This window comes from Bos grunniens, chromosome 17 (genome assembly GCF_055505025.1).
Source record: "Bos grunniens cultivar Pamir isolate PY7600 chromosome 17, Bosgru_T2T1.0, whole genome shotgun sequence".
NCBI lineage: Eukaryota > Metazoa > Chordata > Mammalia > Artiodactyla > Bovidae > Bos > Bos grunniens.
In genome coordinates, this window is record NC_141181.1 from 69,405,217 (window position 1) to 69,423,022 (window position 17,806).

General features: G+C 39.4%; 1 protein-coding gene across 4 annotated transcripts in view; it reads left to right on the forward strand.

Moving 5' to 3' along the window:
- HORMAD2 (HORMA domain containing 2) overlaps window positions 1-17,806 on the forward strand; it is a 67,142-nt gene that overhangs the window by 11,944 nt on the left and 37,392 nt on the right. For 2 of the 4 annotated variants that reach the window (XM_086348688.1, XM_086348689.1), the window contains 6 exons: window positions 3,558-3,699; window positions 5,546-5,609; window positions 6,159-6,195; window positions 9,047-9,067; window positions 9,785-9,811; window positions 16,112-16,179. In XM_086348688.1, the coding sequence (XP_086204814.1) occupies window positions 3,558-3,699; window positions 5,546-5,609; window positions 6,159-6,195; window positions 9,047-9,067; window positions 9,785-9,811; window positions 16,112-16,179 (359 nt within the window). The remainder of the gene's footprint in view (window positions 1-3,557; window positions 3,700-5,545; window positions 5,610-6,158; window positions 6,196-9,046; window positions 9,068-9,784; window positions 9,812-16,111; window positions 16,180-17,806) is intronic. The other 2 variants (XM_086348690.1, XM_086348692.1) reach the window with 1 other exon arrangement.

Here is a 17,806-nt window from a genome sequence, read left to right on the forward strand (position 1 = left end):
GCTAAGCAACTTATGCTTTATTCTGCAATCAATGGAAAGTCAGCAGTTTTACCGGGACAGTTGAGTAAATTGTTGTTTTAAGAATATTAAGCTGTAGCAGAGGTAGGAAGGATTGAAGCTGAAGGAGAATTAGGGCAGAGAGAAAGCCGTCATCTTTCTGGCTTGAATTCAGTATATTCAACAAGCAGACTCCTGATCTCATCGGATTTCCTAAGTGTGCTTCCTTCCTGGAGTGAAAATGCTTAGCTGGGTAGATGGATTGCAATCAGTTTGGCAGTTATTTTTTGCGCTGTCAATTAACAAATTGACCTTTTGATATAAACAGATCTTTGTAGTTTGGACTGCATGAACTACTTCTCCCAGCAAATTTCAAGTGACTGTATGATTTTGCTATTTTTTTTACTGAAAACAACAATAACTACTATAGAAGCTAACATTTATTCAGCACTTACATGTGCTGGGCACTGTGCCAAGGGCTTGGTATTATTATTTCAATAGAGCCTTGAAATAAGGAGAAAACTGAAGCTCAGAGAAATACTATAACTTGCCATACAGCTGCCCTAGTGGCTCAGATGGTAAAGAATCTGCCTGCAATGTGGGAGACCCAGGTTCAATCCCTGGTTCGGGAAGATCCACTGGAGAAGGAAATGGCAACCCACTCCAGTATTCTTGCCTGGAGAATCCCATGCACAGAGGAACCTGGTGGGCTACAGTTTATGTGGTTGCAAAGAGTTGGACACGACTGAGCAACTAACACACACACGTAGCTTGACAGCTGAGCTCTAGAGCCCATGGAGTCACAAAGAGTCGGACACGACTGAGCGACTCACATACACATAGCTTGACAATTGAGCTGTCAAACATTACATCATCAGCACATTTTCTTATTAAAATAACTTACAATAGTGTTTTCTATTATTAAGCCATACTATTTTCATGTATTAGACATTTATGAAAATGTGCATGATACCTCTTAAAATATTAGACCAGTTGAGCTGAGAAAAAAATTCCTGGAGTGTAGAAAAATAACAATCCTAGAGGCCTTTTCCAGTCCTTGATCTTCATTACTACAAATGGGCTTTTTGATTCCATATTTAAAATAAATGTCTTTATATTTTTAGATTATTTAATTTTACAGATGGTTATTACTTAAGTATTTTCGCTAAGTTTTGGCATGTTTTCATATATATATATGTCATGCCAGCTATTACCCAATTAACCCCAAAGAACCTTAATTTCTCAGAATCTATAGGTACAAAAAGCAATTTTCTGTAAAATTTTACACACTTACATGCAGACACGTGCACATTCCATATCAAATTCCCTTTAAACTGTCATCTTTCCTACTTCTGCTATCGCTTAATATTCCTAAAACAATTATTCTACTGACCCGATCAAACCTGCTGCCTTTCCACTGGTTACAGAATACAAATAAAAAACCTTAGGCTGGCTTTAAGATCTCTATTAATTTCCACCCACCCCCCCCAGATTCTCTCATACATACAAGAGTAATAATTACATTTTTTTAAAAACTGAATATAATGTGGTTTGACCAAAAGGATGAACTGATAATTCATTTTCACTATATAGTGTACCCAAGAAGCAGCTTAAATTGCAAAATCATGTCCAGAAGACATTCTAGAACCAGATCTAGATACAGAAAAGCTTTTGAGGCGATCTCTTTCATCTAAAGGCATATTCATGGGTAATACCTGCCTCCAAGTAACAGAATTACTAAAACTGAACAGTTGAAACTGCACACCATAGTTTAAAGGCCTCTGAATTTGAACAAGGTTATTGGAGCTTTACCATCCTGACTTCTAATAACATGGATTCATCTCACCTGCTTTTGTACTTTATATAAGAGCAATCATGCAGTAGTACTCATTTGTACCAGGTTTCCTGTGCTCAGCTTCATGTGTGAGTCACTTACATTGCAGAACTTTGGCTTAAGCAAAGCACAAAACGTGAAAATACGTGGTAGCAGAATAGTCGATGAAGAGTAGTTCCATGTGGCTAAAGAGTAGGGTGCATGGGAGAGAATGAAGGAGGGGAGGGCTGGGAGATGAGGCAAGAAAATTGGGCAAAGATAAGGTTTTGACAGTTCTCAAATGCCACACTTGAGCTCTATCCTGTATGAACACTGGGAGTGTCATGATAAGATTTGTATTCTTTAAAGTTAATGATGACGGCAACATGAAGGACAGATTGAATGAAGAGAACGATTGGCAGGGAGGTCAGAGGCTACTGCAGTAATAAAGGGGAGAAATGAGCACGTCCTGAGCCAAGTCAGCGAGAAGAGAAAGGAGAAAACGAGTCACTTCTAGAATTAAGAGTACTGTGTTACTGGATGGAGAAGGCAATGGCACCCCACTCCAGTACTCTTGCCTGGAAAATCCCATGGACGGAGGACCCTGGTGGGCCATAGTCCATGGGGTCACTAAGAGTCGGACACGACTGAGCGACTTCACTTTCTTTCACTTTCATGCATTGGAGAAGGAAATGGCAACCCACTCCAGTGTTCTTGCCTGGAGAATCCCAGGGACGGGAGAGCCTGGTGGGCTGCTGTTTCTGGGGTCGCACAGAGTCGGACACTACTGAAGCGACTTAGCAGCAGCAGCAGCAGTGTGATTGGATATGGAGTAATTAAGAGTGCTGTGTGATTGGATATGGAGTATGGAGGGGGCCGAGAAGCCAAAGGTGACTCTACGTCTGGCTTGGATGGTTTGACTGAGGTGGACGCTGATTCGTTTGTTTGAGATTGAAACTTGGGATCAGGTTTCAGTCAGGGTGAGAGAGAGAAACTGAGTTTGAGAGGTCTACAAAGTGGTCTGGGCATAGATGTTCGGAAAATAGACATGGAAGTCAAGCTCAGAATAGAAATAAGGACACTTTCTCTGTACTGGCTGCAGATGAAGCAATGAGACTAGATGAAATGACTCAAGAACAGAGAGCTATGGAAAGAGAAAAGACTCAAGACAGAATTCTGGGGTGCGAGCAACACCCAGAAAACGCAGAAAAACTGAAGAAAAAAAAGAGACTGAAATAGCTATGGAGGATAGATGGGGGAAAAAAACAAGAAAATAGTGTTATGGAAGCTGAGAGAGAGAGTGTGGGTAAAAGTGTCAGACACTGCAGTAGAGCCACATGGTATGAGGGCTGAGATGAGGCCAGCGACAGGATGTGCTTGGCGACTGGAGAGAAGAGTACAGAATGGAGGGGCGAAGGGCGGCTTGCAGCGCCTTCTGAGGAGTGTGTGAAAGGGAAGATCACATCATCAGAGGAAAACTCCCAGTTTTGCCTCAAATCCACAGATCATTGTAAAATAAATTATATTAGTCTTGACTTACTTGAATACCTGTCTCTACCTTTCTTCTCTCCCTTGCCAGTGAAGATCTAATTTAAAGCAATATTCAAAACCTTGTTTCCTTTTGATTATCTCAAAAGGTATCAGACTTGAGGTCTTGAAAAGTCTTTCCGTTTTGCTTGTGGTAGTGATATGATGGGCTGAATATATGAAAGAATACTAATCTTTTTCATTTTTTCCTCCCTCCTAGAAAACAGTTTTTCCATCTCAAATCACTAATGAGCATGAATCACTGATAATGGTGAAGAAACTTTTTGCTACTTCTATCTCTTGTATAACGTACCTACGAGGCCTATTTCCAGAGAGCTCTTACGGAGAACGCCATTTGGATGGTAAAGTCTAACTAAATGGTTACTTTGGCTGGTGGAGCCCTTTCCCTCTGTTTGGCAGGAGTAAAACTTTAATTTCTCATGGAGTGTGCTAATTCCAGGTCATGGGCCTGTTTGTCAGGATCAATTTGCTAATTCATTTTCCATTTTAATTTCACTTTGTGTAGTGGTTTTACTTGTAGGAACCATTAGTTCCTGGCCAGATACCAAATGACAGGCTGAAGAAAAAAGAAATCTGTATGGACAAGCCCAGTAATTCTAAACTACACCTACAAAAGCAGCAGCCAGGTTGAAATCTATGTGGGTGCTGTACATTTGCACTATTTTTTGTCTCAACTTTGAGACAGACTTCCCCATTGAGGAACTGTAATTGAGAAGTTTTTAAAAATTCTTTCTGTTAGCATATAGAAATAAGCTCGAAAAAAATGCATACCCATCCCAAACCCCTCTACTGATTGACATGGAGATGTCAACAATTACTATTCCAATCAGTTCTGTTCTTTTCTCAATGTTCTCTCTTTTCCAGTTTTCTTCCTTTTATTTCTTATGTCCTTAAATTTATGATCTCATTTCCTTGTATTACAAGCTGTTTCTGTCTCCTTTCCTTCTCTTGTATTAAGAAGAATGTACCTAGGACTCTTCAGTTTTTCAAAAATCTTATTTTTTTAAAAAGCTAGATTATGATAACCATTCAGAAAATCTTGCTGATTTGTCGCCAAAGTGGGAAAGTATCATTTGGAAAATAAATATAGAGGGCTACAAGTTTCCTTGTAAGATGTTATTTTTCAAAATCTAATTTTACTTTGTTTCTCACATCTGTATTTAATGATAACTTAGGCCTCATTCCAATTTATGTTTCCTTAAACACCATTTGCTTCTCTACATGAGCATCAATGAAATCCATGTGTGCTATAAACACAAAAGCATATTTGTAATTGTGACAGCCTCATTTGTTTTATGCTCTTCTGGTCAGGACAGAAATCTGTAATAGTGAAAATGTTTATATGCAGCACATAGTTGCCGTTTCTCCTCTTGTTTGGAATATAGAATTGGAGAAAGACACGTTTGGGGTAATTAATTAAGCACTTACTGTGTGCCAATCACTAACCTATGCATGGAGGGCAATACCATTGTTTACAGCTTTATTTTTTGTGATAGTTTTAATGGAAGTTATATATGTTCCTCTCGGTGTTTGTACTTAAAGTAGCACAAGACATTAAAATGCCCAGTAATAATTTTCATATCCCTCAACAGCAACAGAGGTAACATCAATTTTAGAATAGGAAAACACGATGAAAAGGTGAAGTGATTTATACGAAGTCATAAATGAATCAGTAATCGATTTTAGACTAATCTAAACCAAAACTTTTAATGCTTTTCTTATTCTTCCTTCCTATAGTAAAGTGGTTGAATTTCAGATGGAAATTAATATCTGAGAATAACCCATGAAAACATTTTTTATCCTTTTTTTCCCCCCACTGAGAGAGAAATACCAGAGAAGTGATTTGAGATTGAGGTGTATATTTTAAATTGCTTGATATAGCTGGCTGGTCTCAGTACTACCTTATGGTAACTTAAAATTCAGCAGAAGCAGAGAAGTGACACAAATTGATTTCACAACCAACTCAGTTGTGTATATTGTAGAAGAGGGGACTGCTAATCTATAATAAAAATGGGAACTAAGCCAATTATCAACATAGGATTTGTTTTAAAATTAGACATTTAGAGATTCAAAATGTTTTTATAAACTATAAAACTAAGTAAGTTGTATAAATAAAATCATGAAAGGAAATACCCTTACTTAGCATGGACAATTTTAGTACAGCAGACTATGTTTCTATTTTTGTAGACCTCAGTTTAAAAATCCTCCGAGAAGATAAAAAATGTCCTGGGTCACTGCATATTATCAAGTGGTAAGTAACTGAAATTCCACCAAAGTTGAACAACATTATTTTTATTATAGCTGAAATTACCCATAAGACTTTATTTGGTAAGATCATTTCCTTAAAACTATTGCCTTCTTCCTTTCTTTTCATGTATTTTTTTTTTTTTACAACTTCCTAGAAATGTGCAACAGTTATCCAATATTATTTTAAGGTACTGACATTCAGTTTTTTTTTCTTTTTTAAGAATACAGACTTTCTTTATACAAGGAAGAAAAATATCAATCAAAATTTGATTAGTTATCAAATACATGTCAGTGTGCTAAACATTACCGGATGCAAAAAGAAAAATAAGATGTGGTTCCTACTTCAAAATTGCTTACCTATTATTTATTATAAGTACTGTTAATACATTAAAACATACTAGGAGTTTCTAGAAAATGATTAAATGGGTGAAAGGTGAGATGGTTATCAACTTAAAGTATTTCAAAGCAAAAAAAGTAAATTAGTTTTGTACTTGGGATTCTTTTTGGCTTTGCGTCTGATCCAAATTGACATCAAGCATTTATTTCTTGACAGGATTCAAGGTTGTTTTGATGCTTTGGAAAAGAGATACGTAAGAACATCTTTAAGTTTATACCAGGATCAAAGACTCACCCTTTATCCCTTTAAAAGAAAACTTTAGCCTTTATTTTGTTGTTGTGTTTAAGAGCGCAGCAATTCCTACGTGCCTTCTTTAACCAGTTTCTTTTTACTTTACGTCTCTGTTGTCCTGTTGGTGTCTCATCTACATCAGTTAGAATTGACACCCTCACTTTTCTCTTTTACATACTCATATCTTTTTGACCACAGAATTTCCTCTGAAGTCACTGGAAGAGATCACAGGATGTGGGACAGGGGAGACAAGAATCTGGCATTTAGCACATTGAGTGGCGATGCAGTGTGCAGATACGAAAGGAAAAGATGGAATTGAATACTTGATTTTTATTCTATGTCAGTTATTTCATTATCTATGTTTGGCACATGTATATAACCTGTTCCCTCAAAATAGCTAGTATTATAGCTTGAATTGTTAAAAATGCAGCCTGAATTTTAAGTGCATTAGATTTTTCTCACTGCCCAAGACAGCTGTGAAGGGTATAAAAATTAGAAGCTCCAGTCTAGTGGAAGAGATAATTTAATAAATGAACTTTGTGCCACTGCTTCCTCCTTTTCCCCATCTGTGTCTTTTTACCCCTTCTCAATTCCTATTTCTTTAAGAAAACTTAAGGTGAGTAAGCTTTACATTGGATTATTTAGTTGCACTGATACACTTCCTTTTTCATTGAACAGTTATTACTTATGAGTTATTCAACGCTGACCAGGAGGTTGAGGAATGCAAAATAAGACAGACATGAGGCTGTGCACACACAGAGCTTGTAGACCAAGGCAGAAGATGAATGACATTCATGTGCACAACTGAGGATCAGCTAGTGAACGCTGGTGTAGCTGCACCTCTTGTTAAAATACTGGAGTACTGTATATCCAGCGCTAAATAAATGCTTCTCTGAGGCCCCACACGACTCCCACCGTGTCCTCCCCCTCACCCCACCAGTCTCTGGGGAGTCGTGGATCTCCCCAGACTATTCCACAACCTGGCAACTAAAGGGCTGACAGCTGGCTCAGGGGGAGCTTCCAGGAACCCAGCCGAAGGCTAAGCTGGCACCTTTTCTGATTGCTCTCTACCTGTGCCAGGTTGGGCTATTAAATTTGGAGTTTTTTCATATCAGTTTGATATTTTTATTTAAAAAATAATCTTTATCACAAGTATAAATAATCATAATATTCATTAGAAAGTGATGCAATGCCAAAGGCAAGATATTGATCATGTGCAAAGGAAATATGGAAAAGTGGGATTACAGCCAGTGAGAGGCAAGAGGGAAATCTTTGGGAGAAAATGACTCCTGAGATTTGAAGGCCCTTAGTATTTAGATGGGTTGAGAGGGGTAGAAGGTCATCACCAGTACACCAAACAGCACTCATTCATTCTCCTGTCCATTCATCGAGCAACATTTCTTGAGTGTCCATCATTGAGGGGCAGTGCAAAGTAGTTAAGAGCTCAAGGCTTGGAAAAAGCCAACCTGAAGTGAATCTTAGTTCTGCCATTTAATTTCTGTGTCTTGGCATGTAACCTACCTCTTAGGGTTTCTTTACAGTAATATTAGAACCTACCTCAGGGTTGTTTGAGAATTAAATGAGTTAATAATCCAAGGCAGCAGTTTTCAAATGTTAGCTTGCATCAGAGTCACCTGGAGGGCCTGGTAAAACACACATTGCCAGGTTCCACCTCCAAATTTCTGGTGTGAGAATTTTCATTTCAGACAAATTCCAAGTGATGCTGAGGCTGCTGGCCTAGGGATCACACTTTCTAAGGCATCACTCTCACCATTGTTCACCAAGTTCAAGCCACACAAGGATTCTAGAACATGCTGAGTGCCTTCTACCTTTGTACATATTATTTTTCCTGCAAAAGTTTCTTCCCTACCCCACACCCTTTATCTGGCTAATTCCAATTCATCCTTCATGTCCCAGCCTAAATATTTACTTCCTCCGAAAGGCTTTCCTTGACAAGCCCCGGCCCCCTGCCACCCTTCTCCCAGCCTAGATTGTCCATCTGTTTAATGTTCACAACCTAACTGCTTCATAGCAATTAACACACTTGTGATGATGTACCTATGTGTGTGGGTTTTTTTTTTTTTGTCCTCTCCTGCTGGTATGCGTGTTCCCTGAGATCAGGGGCCATTTCTACTTTTGAATGAGTGAATGAGCTATTAATTAAATAATGTAAGTTAGAGTTTCACTGGGTAGTCTTAAAGTCAGTTGTATGCAGTAACCAAAATGGCCACACAGCGTCACTAAAGTTTTAGTCCTTTGGGTGAAATAGGTGAATAATTTGATAGGAAGTTATGGTCCTGAAAATTTTCTCATCTGTGTCATAGTGTTTAAAAGTTGGTGATAGACTTGATTCTGTCTCTGTATCTATGTATTCTGTTATTCTTTCAAACAGAGAGAATCTGATCTGTAATGTATACGTAGGGAGGGCAGGGGTTTTGTAGAACTCATATCAGACTTCAGATTTTTAACTCTAGTAGATTCCTTTCAAAGGGCAAAATGTTTTAGAGATGCTTATGGCATATTTAACTCTTATAATGAATTATTTTGTGTATCTTTTCCCTCCCAAACTAGAATGTAACTTATAGAGAGTAAGTATAGTTATCTTTTTTTTTTCCATCCTTCCCCTCCCCAGCAGAACCTTGGGTATGTAATAGACACTCACTTGGATGAATGGATAATTAGTATCCATTTCTCTGACCTTCTGAATATTTTTTCTACTCCAATTCTTGGAACCTCTCTGACGTCATAGTTTAACTGAAAAACAGTAACACAGGTGCAAGTGTGTAGTAACAACAGTTTCTTTTCTCTTACAGCTCCGCATGGCAGTGCTGACAGTAAGTACGCATTTAAAGACGAGGCCTCTGCCTCTGCTTCATTGTCTTTTGGCAAGTGAGAGGTTAAACAGTGTACTCTCTCCCATCCTTCCTGAATTTCATTGTCCTATGACATTTTGGAATTAAAAAAAACTCGATCAAAGCTTTTACTAAAATGTCACAGTCTATATATTTCTTTGGCATATTATAATAACTGAGGAAATATATAGGATATACTATCTGTTCTATCTACTAGCTATCAGGATTTCATTTTCTGAGTTACTTTACAGACTCAAAGTTCCTTGTTTTTGAAGTTCTGCAGATTTTTTTGAAGTTTTGTATACTGCTGGGTATAGCATGGTATATGTCATTAAGAACAGAAAGAAAATGAGACAATACTACTGAGAGTCATAGGTATATAAATTATTTTAAAAATTTAAAACCATAACCAATTATTTAGAATTTATTTGTAGCTCAGTTACAGTAATTATAAATACCTGGCTATCAATTTCCTTATAGTCAATGTTCATGGAATACTATAAAGTCTGTGTTCACAAAATTAGAGCTTATTCCACCTCTACCTTGAAATATATATCTCCAGATATATATAATCTATGCATATATGTATTTCAGTACTCGATTAATATATCACAAACTGAACTCGTCACATAGCAAATGTACTCTGTGAGGAGTAATCTAGTTTCAGAAATTAAATGCTGTTTATTTTTCTTTAAATAGCTTTACACAAATCCCAAGGAACCTGAGGTAAGAACACATAGAGATGGGCAGTATATGTATATTTAAATATGTTTACCTGAGTTGAGGCCATAGATTATGTCACTAGACTACCAAATGAGCAAAATAACTCATAGTGAGCTCTTTCTGTGTGTTTTATTATAAATGTCACCAATTTTTTATTATGCAATTTAAAAAAACTACCTAGCAGTACTGGGGAAAAACACTGAGTGGGACTGAAGCCTATTCCCTAACACCTTAACAGTGAGAATCTGATTTATGAAGACTGCATTTCCTTTTCATTTTGACTAATGCTGAATCCTTTCTATTTGTGGTCTTTGGGGCATAAACACGCTAAACCTTTTTTTTTTTAAAGACTAACTAAATTCTCCCCCTCTGACCTTCTCATAGATTTCCAAGCTTTACCTTTTTCCTTCTCTCTGTAAATTTCTTCCCTTTGCTTATTGAATCCTACTCATCCTCAACGCCAACTTGTGTCTGAAACTTCATCTGAAACTTCCATGAGAGCCTCTTTGATTATTTTGTTCACACTAAGTTCTTCCTTCTCTGAATTCCCTTTTCCAGCAGGACCTCACAATTCAACACTCTTGATTCCTATAGATTACTTTATCTTCCTAGCCAGACTGTGAATTCTTGAGGACAAGGTCCTTGTCTTCTTTTTATCCCCCAGAGTGACTGTCATCGTACTGAGTACACGGTGGTTACCTGTGCTGCTTTGAACAGCAGCCGAGGTCACAGCACAGGAATGGAAGGAGATGCCCTTCCTCCTTTCTTCTCATTCTGACCTCTATTTTCCTCTCAGCTTTCTTTCTTCTTCCCCTTTCCTTGCTTTCAGTTTTCTTTCCCTAAGCCTATGAATTTAGCCTAAATGGTGACCTTCACAACTAAGCTGAGCATTATTTTAGCCTTTACTATCCACTCTTTGGCAAGATTATAAATAGCTGTTTGAGCAAGGCTGAAGAAAACTGGTGCATGCAGGTGGGTAACAATTCCTCAGTGCCTAAGCTACCTCTGTATATCTCTATCTTTAGTTTAGTTTTCAGGTTTTTTTTTCCAGTACATTTGAAGAGAAGTTTCCCAAAGTAAGATCTCCAATAAATTGTTAATAAATTGGTCATTTCCTTCATGCAATAAATTACTAAGTTTTCTTCTGCATGTGAAACTCCGAGTCTGAAATTTTTTGAGGCTTTTTGAGGTAGTACTGTGCTTAGAAAATTGGGCTTATCTACAGAAAAATATTACAGAGTGGGAAGAAAACTGTTAAATGAAATTTGATGTAGGCAATATATATAATAAAGTTAGAAAGCAAAATCAGCTTATTATATGATAAGTTCTGAGCCATCATTTATGACCTAGAAAAAATATTCTGAACTCTTACATATTGTTTCCTATAGCAATGATCCCTAACCTCTGTGTTCATGGAACACTTTTGATTACTAGATAATTTGGTGGCATGTTTAAGAGGATGAAAAGACTCAAAAAGACTCCACACATCTCAGCAATAATTATGGTATAACTATGGCACAGCGATGCTCATAGCCTGAGAGTATCCATGGGTTACACTGTTTCATGATTGCTCTTTAGCATCAAGTCACTGAGAGAACTATTTATGTCTTTGATCTCACTCTTTTATATACTCTCAAAACACCATTCTCACATAAACAGTCTTATCTAATATGGTACCATGTTTCTTAACTCATATTGGTAGAAGCATAGCCTCCCCTAAGCAGAATTGCACAAACAATAACAACATTAATATTTACCTGAAGCAAAAAAGCATGTTACACATGGACTAAAATTTGCAGTGCTCCTGTGAAGAGTTGTCATGGTACACCAGTTGCGAACCTCTGGCTTAAACAAGTGTGCTTATTCTGTCCAGAGACCAGCAGTGTTGGGGGCATTGCACAAAGCTGTGGTGCTTCTGCACCTGAGGTTTTGTCCTGGTTGCTCCACCTCAAGAAAGATGAACTGGCAAAAGTAACTAAAGTAGTGAAGAGGGCAGTGTAGCTCCTCTGCAGATTCATGCTACAGAGTGGGTGAGGGTATTAATGAGATGTGTGACCTAACACATGATAGACCCATAAAGAATTACTGTATTTGAATAAAAGACACTTGTTCCTTGGAAGAAAAGCTGTGACAAACCTAGAGAGTATAAAAAGCAGAGACATCACTTTGCCAACAAAGGTCCGTATGGTCAAAGCTATGGTTTTTCCAGTAGTCATGTATGGATGTGAGAGTTGGACCATAAAGAAGATTGAGTGCCAGAGAACTGATGCTTTAGATTGTGGTGTTGGAGAAGGCTCTTGAGAGTCCCTTGGACTGCATGGAGATCCAACCAGTCAATCTTAAAGGAAATCAGTCCTGAATATTCATTGGAAGGACTGATGCTGAAGCTGGAACTCCAATACTCTGGCCACCTGATGTGAAGAGCCGGCTCGCTGGATGAGGATGAGAGGATGAGATGGTTGGGTGGCATCACCAACTCAATGGACATAAATCTGAGCAAACTCCAGGAGATAGTGAAGGGTAGGAAAGCATGGCATGCCGCAGTCCATGGAGTTGCAGAGTCGGACACAGGTGACACAACAGCGCAGCTCTTAGCGTTGCACCATCCGGTTTTCTTTGTGACTACCAGAGGTGGTCAGCGCCACTTTTAATAGATCATTGCAGGAACTGAACTACAGATGGTCCCTGTTTCTAGCCACAATATACTTTTGGAGACGTTTTTAATTCTGTAAGATGAAATCCAATTGAATGTGAACTCTATCCTGGCTGACTATTCATTAAGCAGGTATTAATTAGGTTCCACTTATGTGTCTGACACACAGGAATTAATGGGATAGACAAGGTCCCTGCTGTCTGGAAGCTTACATTAAGCTTATGAAGGAGGGTAAACAATAAACAAGTAAACAAAAGTTAGCGACAGTTTCAGCTACATCATACGGCTACGAAAATAAAAGAAGGTGGTACGCTGGAGAGTGCCAAGTGGGAATGGAGGAAAAAAGATTGGAGAGCAGTCCCTGGAAGGTCTCCCTGAGGGGCCACTGTTTGAGCTGAGACTAAGTGGCCAGAAGAGCCGCCCTGTGCAGGATCGTGAAAGGCAACAGCATGGGACTGGCATAGCAATACAGGAGTTAACACTGCAGACGCCAGAGTCAGATCCCAGCTCTACTGCTCACTAGCTTCATCTGTAACGGTGTAATGCCTGCTCCCAGTCTGGCTATGTAAGAATGAGCAGATGTAGAGCATTTAGGGAAGTGCCCAAGTATCATGATTACTGTCATCAACTGGAGACAGCATACCCCAGAGGGCAGTTTTGTGAAGGCCTGAAGGCAGGAAGGTATCTTCATGGACAAGAGAGGCTGCCCTGGGCCTGGAACTGGGTGAGTGGGGTGGAAGGAAGAGGCAAAAGAGAAGGTCAGAGAGGTCGGCAGGGCACAGATGAGTCAGGCCAGTGGACCAAGGTAAACCGGATTTTATCCTGAGGGCAGTGGGAAACCATTAACAAAGGAGCAACACGGTCTGATTTGCATTTTCCAAACTTTTTTTGGCCATAGAACAGAGAATGAATTTGGAGGAGGAGGAATAGTTTGGAAGCAAGCAGATCAGATGGAAAGAGCTGGTCTTGGCTTGGATGGGGTGAAGAGAATGGAGGTGAAGAGAACCAGATGGCCTGGGGATGCGCTTTGGAGACAGGCCTGAAAAGTCTTGCCAGTGGGTTGGAACATGGAGGGAGAATGAAAGGCTCTATATGTTGCTGTTGCTCTGGTCCATGTGGATACATTCAGTATGATTAATAGAAACCATTGGTGAGCAGCTTAAAGGCTCATCTTTATTAGGCAACACATTAATCTGAAAAGCAGGAGAATGTTTTATGAGGTGTTAAGAAGAGACTAGTGCCTGCTGTAAATATACCTTCTTTGATCAATCAGACACAGATTGAAGTTATTAAGCATGAGTATCTTCTGTAAAACAATTGGACTTTCCTGGTGGCTCAGACGGTAAAGAGTCCGCCTGCAATGCAGGAGACCTGGGTTCAGTCCCTGGGTCAGGAAGATCCCCTGGAGAAGGGAATGGCTACCCACTCCAGTATTCTTGCCTGGAGAATGCCATGGAGCTAGAGATTCCATGTAGCCTGGTGGGCTGCAGTCCCTGGGGTCGCAAAGAATCAGACACAACTAACACACACAGTGAAAAACAATTACAAACATGACTCTTATCAGTTGCCCTACAGACCAAATAAAGTGTCAACTTTTTATCAACCACTACAGGATCTACTCTTGATACAATTAAAAGATAGCTTGGAGCATCAAAAAGCTAGAGCTGGTTGGGAAACACGGGCGGGCAGGAAGAACAGGCACTGTTTACCTGACAGGGCAGCTACACCCTCATCCACGAAGAAGGGTGTTGTGTATCTAGCCTGTTGGGAGAAAACCTGTTGCTGTGGGCTCCTCCAGTCTCATACATCTCTCCTACTGGACTCACAAAGCAGCCTTCTGATCTTGGTTTGATTTCTCACATAGACTGTTTTGCTAGAAAATTTTTTTTATCTTAAAATTAACTCCATTACAAATCAGTCTTTTAAGAATGTAAGCAGCATGAGCCAGTATCCCCAGAACCAGCTGACTGTGATTAATGGGACACCAAATCTCAGATAGAAACAGGTAACAAGAACGTTGTGATTTTTTTCCTCATCAATCTAACATTCCCATTCCCACACTGTCAAGGAACAAAACACTGAAACGATGAAGGAAGTCTTTTTTGTGTTCTGACTTAAACTCACAGCCTTTGCCTGTCTGTCTTCAGCACCTTCTCCAGCTCTGTGGGTAGATTACTGTTGACTATCTAGCAACGAAGGGGTTGGGGTGGCGGCCCCATGCAGTGGAAGGCCATGCATAATTCATGGCAGGCCCTCCTTGCACAGAGTTCCTCTGTATCCTTGGTTCTGCATCCTCTGGATTCAACAATTATGTATCACATACAGCTGTAGTATTTACTATTGAAAAAAAATCCATTTTTAAGTGGGCCTGCATGGTTCAAACCTGTGTTGTTCAAGAGTCAACTGTATGTGTATCTGGGTCAAATGTTAGCTTCAACTGCTAGGCGATCATTTTATTTTAAATGGACTACATCTCTCACGAGGAAATCTGTCCCTCTCTATTTCTAGCTTATTTATTTATGTTTGTCTCTATTTATAGCTGGCAGATAGCAGTGGTTTCTAGTTTTTAGTGCAAGATCACGAAAGTAAAAAAAAAAAAGATCTGATACCACAGACTCTGGTTCTTTTTCAAATTTTTCTAGTTTACCTGCTGCCATTGTAGTCTTCCCTGAATTACTACCATCTTAATTATTTCATGGTTCCCACCTCTCTGAACTCTTAAAATAGCCAAGGTGATCTTTAAAAATTGCAAATCACTCCCATGCTTAATACCACTCACCATTCACTTCCTGTTTACTTGGAATGAAGTCCAAGCCTCTTAGTTACAAGGCACCACAATTTCCTCTACAACCTCATCTCCTACACTCTCCCCTTTGCTCACTCATCATCAGCCACTTGGCCTCCTCTGTAATCCTGAAGGCGGCTTCCTTTCCTCCTCTAGAGCATTAGCCTCGCTGTTTCTTCTGCCTGGGGTGCCCCGCCTTCCCCCACATCTGCGCAGGACTGACCCTTGTCAAGGAGGCTCAGCTCAAACATCACCTCATTAGCGAGGGCTTCCTTGGCCCTTCCCAACCCAGTCAGCACCTCGCCCTTCCGTCCTCTGTCACAGGCTGTGCTTCATATTGTCTACAGCACTTATTACTACCTGAAATTGTTGTTTGTTTACTTATTTACTGGCCATTTCTCCCACAGTCTGTGTACTCCGGAAAAACAGGGACCTTTTCTGTCACGTTCACCACAGTGACTCCAGTGCCTGACCCAAAGTAGACATTCAATAAATGTCTGTTCCATGAATGAATGGTTTCTTAGCTGGTTCCACTGTTACTGACCAAAGCCAGGTCAGACACTTGACTCTGGACTTTAGTTTCTCCAGCTTTAAAGCAGTAACAATAGACTATGCCATCTAAGTCATTTTTAGCTTGGAGGAGAAAAACTGTTATCTTTTTATCTGGAGATATCACTCCTGAATAATGTCATGCTATAAAACAAACAAGTATGTAGGAGGTATAGAAGGGAAGCAGTGAAGGTGTATACTGTTACTAGATAAGAAAACACCTGTAACACCTGATAAGTAGCACCTGTTACTAGATAAGAAAATGCAGAGATTTTCTGAAAGCAATTTCTTTCTTTCTTCCCTTTGATATTTCTAGAAAGTGACTGAGATATACCAGTTCAAATTCAAATACACAAAAGAAGGAGCCACTATGGATTTTGACAGGTAGAATCTGTTTAATAAATGTAAGAAATTTGAGGCCAGAGACAGGCCTTACACTTTCTTGTAACTTCCCCAATAATCTTACAAAAAACTTGCTATTATAAAAAGGGAATGTAATAATTGTTTAAATTTCTGAAATCCATGGATGAAGGTGGTGGGAGAAGAGGCTTCCTTTGCTTCTTTCCCTCTTCTCCTTGTAGGTGATATTAGTAGGTCGAAAGGCAGTTAAGTTTAGTGGTCAAGAGTCCTAATTCTTAAGGCAGAAAGATCTAGCTTGGATCCCCAGCTCTGACATTTCTGGTCATATAATTTTGTACAGAATATTCAGCCTCCCCAGATGTTAGCATTCTCATCTGCACAGTGGAATTAATAATATCTACTTCATATGGGTGCTGTGATTGTTAAATTATAATGCATGGGTAAAGCTTTACCAGTTCCTGGCAGGTAAGAAGCACACAGTAAATGGTACCTAGTGGTCGCGGTGGTGATGGTGGTGGTCTTTACGGTGGCTGCTGGGTAGCCCAGCAGTAGAAATAATATTGATGGGGCTGTGCATGTGGTGTTGATTGAAGAACTCTGTGAGGCTCTATCTAACCACTAACCCAAAGCTTCTGAACTGCTATGCCAAGAAAGCAATCCTTTCTACCCTCAGAACAGCCAGATGGGGACTGGGATAGGCGAAGCCCCTGCTCTTTTTACCTGTAGACACAAATATTCTCATCTGCTTACCCCCGTATGTCATACGAATACAACCATCTATATTGTATCCTTGTATGGAAAAGACTGGAAAGCACTGCATTTTCCTATCAAGTCTAAAATTTTAAGTTTTAGGTGTACTAGTGGATTAAATAGCAAGGACAAGGACAGTTGCTTCAGAAGGTCCTCAGTACACATGGAGATGTTTCATTCCCCTCCCAGCTTTTGGATTCAGATAGAGCTGAGTATTCCTAATGAGATGGAATAGAAGTGGGGCGGGTGGAGGATGGAGAAAAGCCCTGGCTGGCAGAGAGCTCCACCTCAGAGGCATGAGTCTCTCTGAAAGGAATGACTCTGAAGAGAAATATGGCCTTATTCTCAATTTTCCATACGATGAGCTCTGTCTCATCACTTACTACAAGTTTTACAATTTCTCTCCAAGATTCATACCCTTATAATCCTCTCCCTTGTAAAATTTCCAGACAGCACTAGGATGTGAAGAGGAAGTAGGTTCTAGGAATAAGAATTAAGGTACTAAACATCATTAGCTAACATCTGTATAATACTTTACAGAGTGTTCAGAGCTTTTCATATATATACTCTTACATAAAACAGCTGCCTTTTGCTCTCTAAAATTCAAATCTAAGTGCCACTGACAACCAGATTAATCTCTTTTGTCGTGAAGGCGCATATATCTAGAGGTGAGCAGTATAACAGAAATGGCCAAATCTTTCTGCTACTCAGGAAGAGAAGGTAATGCATACTAGACCAAAGCTGGGCCTTTGCTTGGGTGACTTAATACAAAATTACCTTATCACCTCTTACATAGTAAAGATGATTTTCCTTTTAAAAAACAGTACAAGGAAGTCTTGAGTATGATTTTACATCAAACAATTTCATGACTATGATGTATACTGGAGGATCCCATGAACTT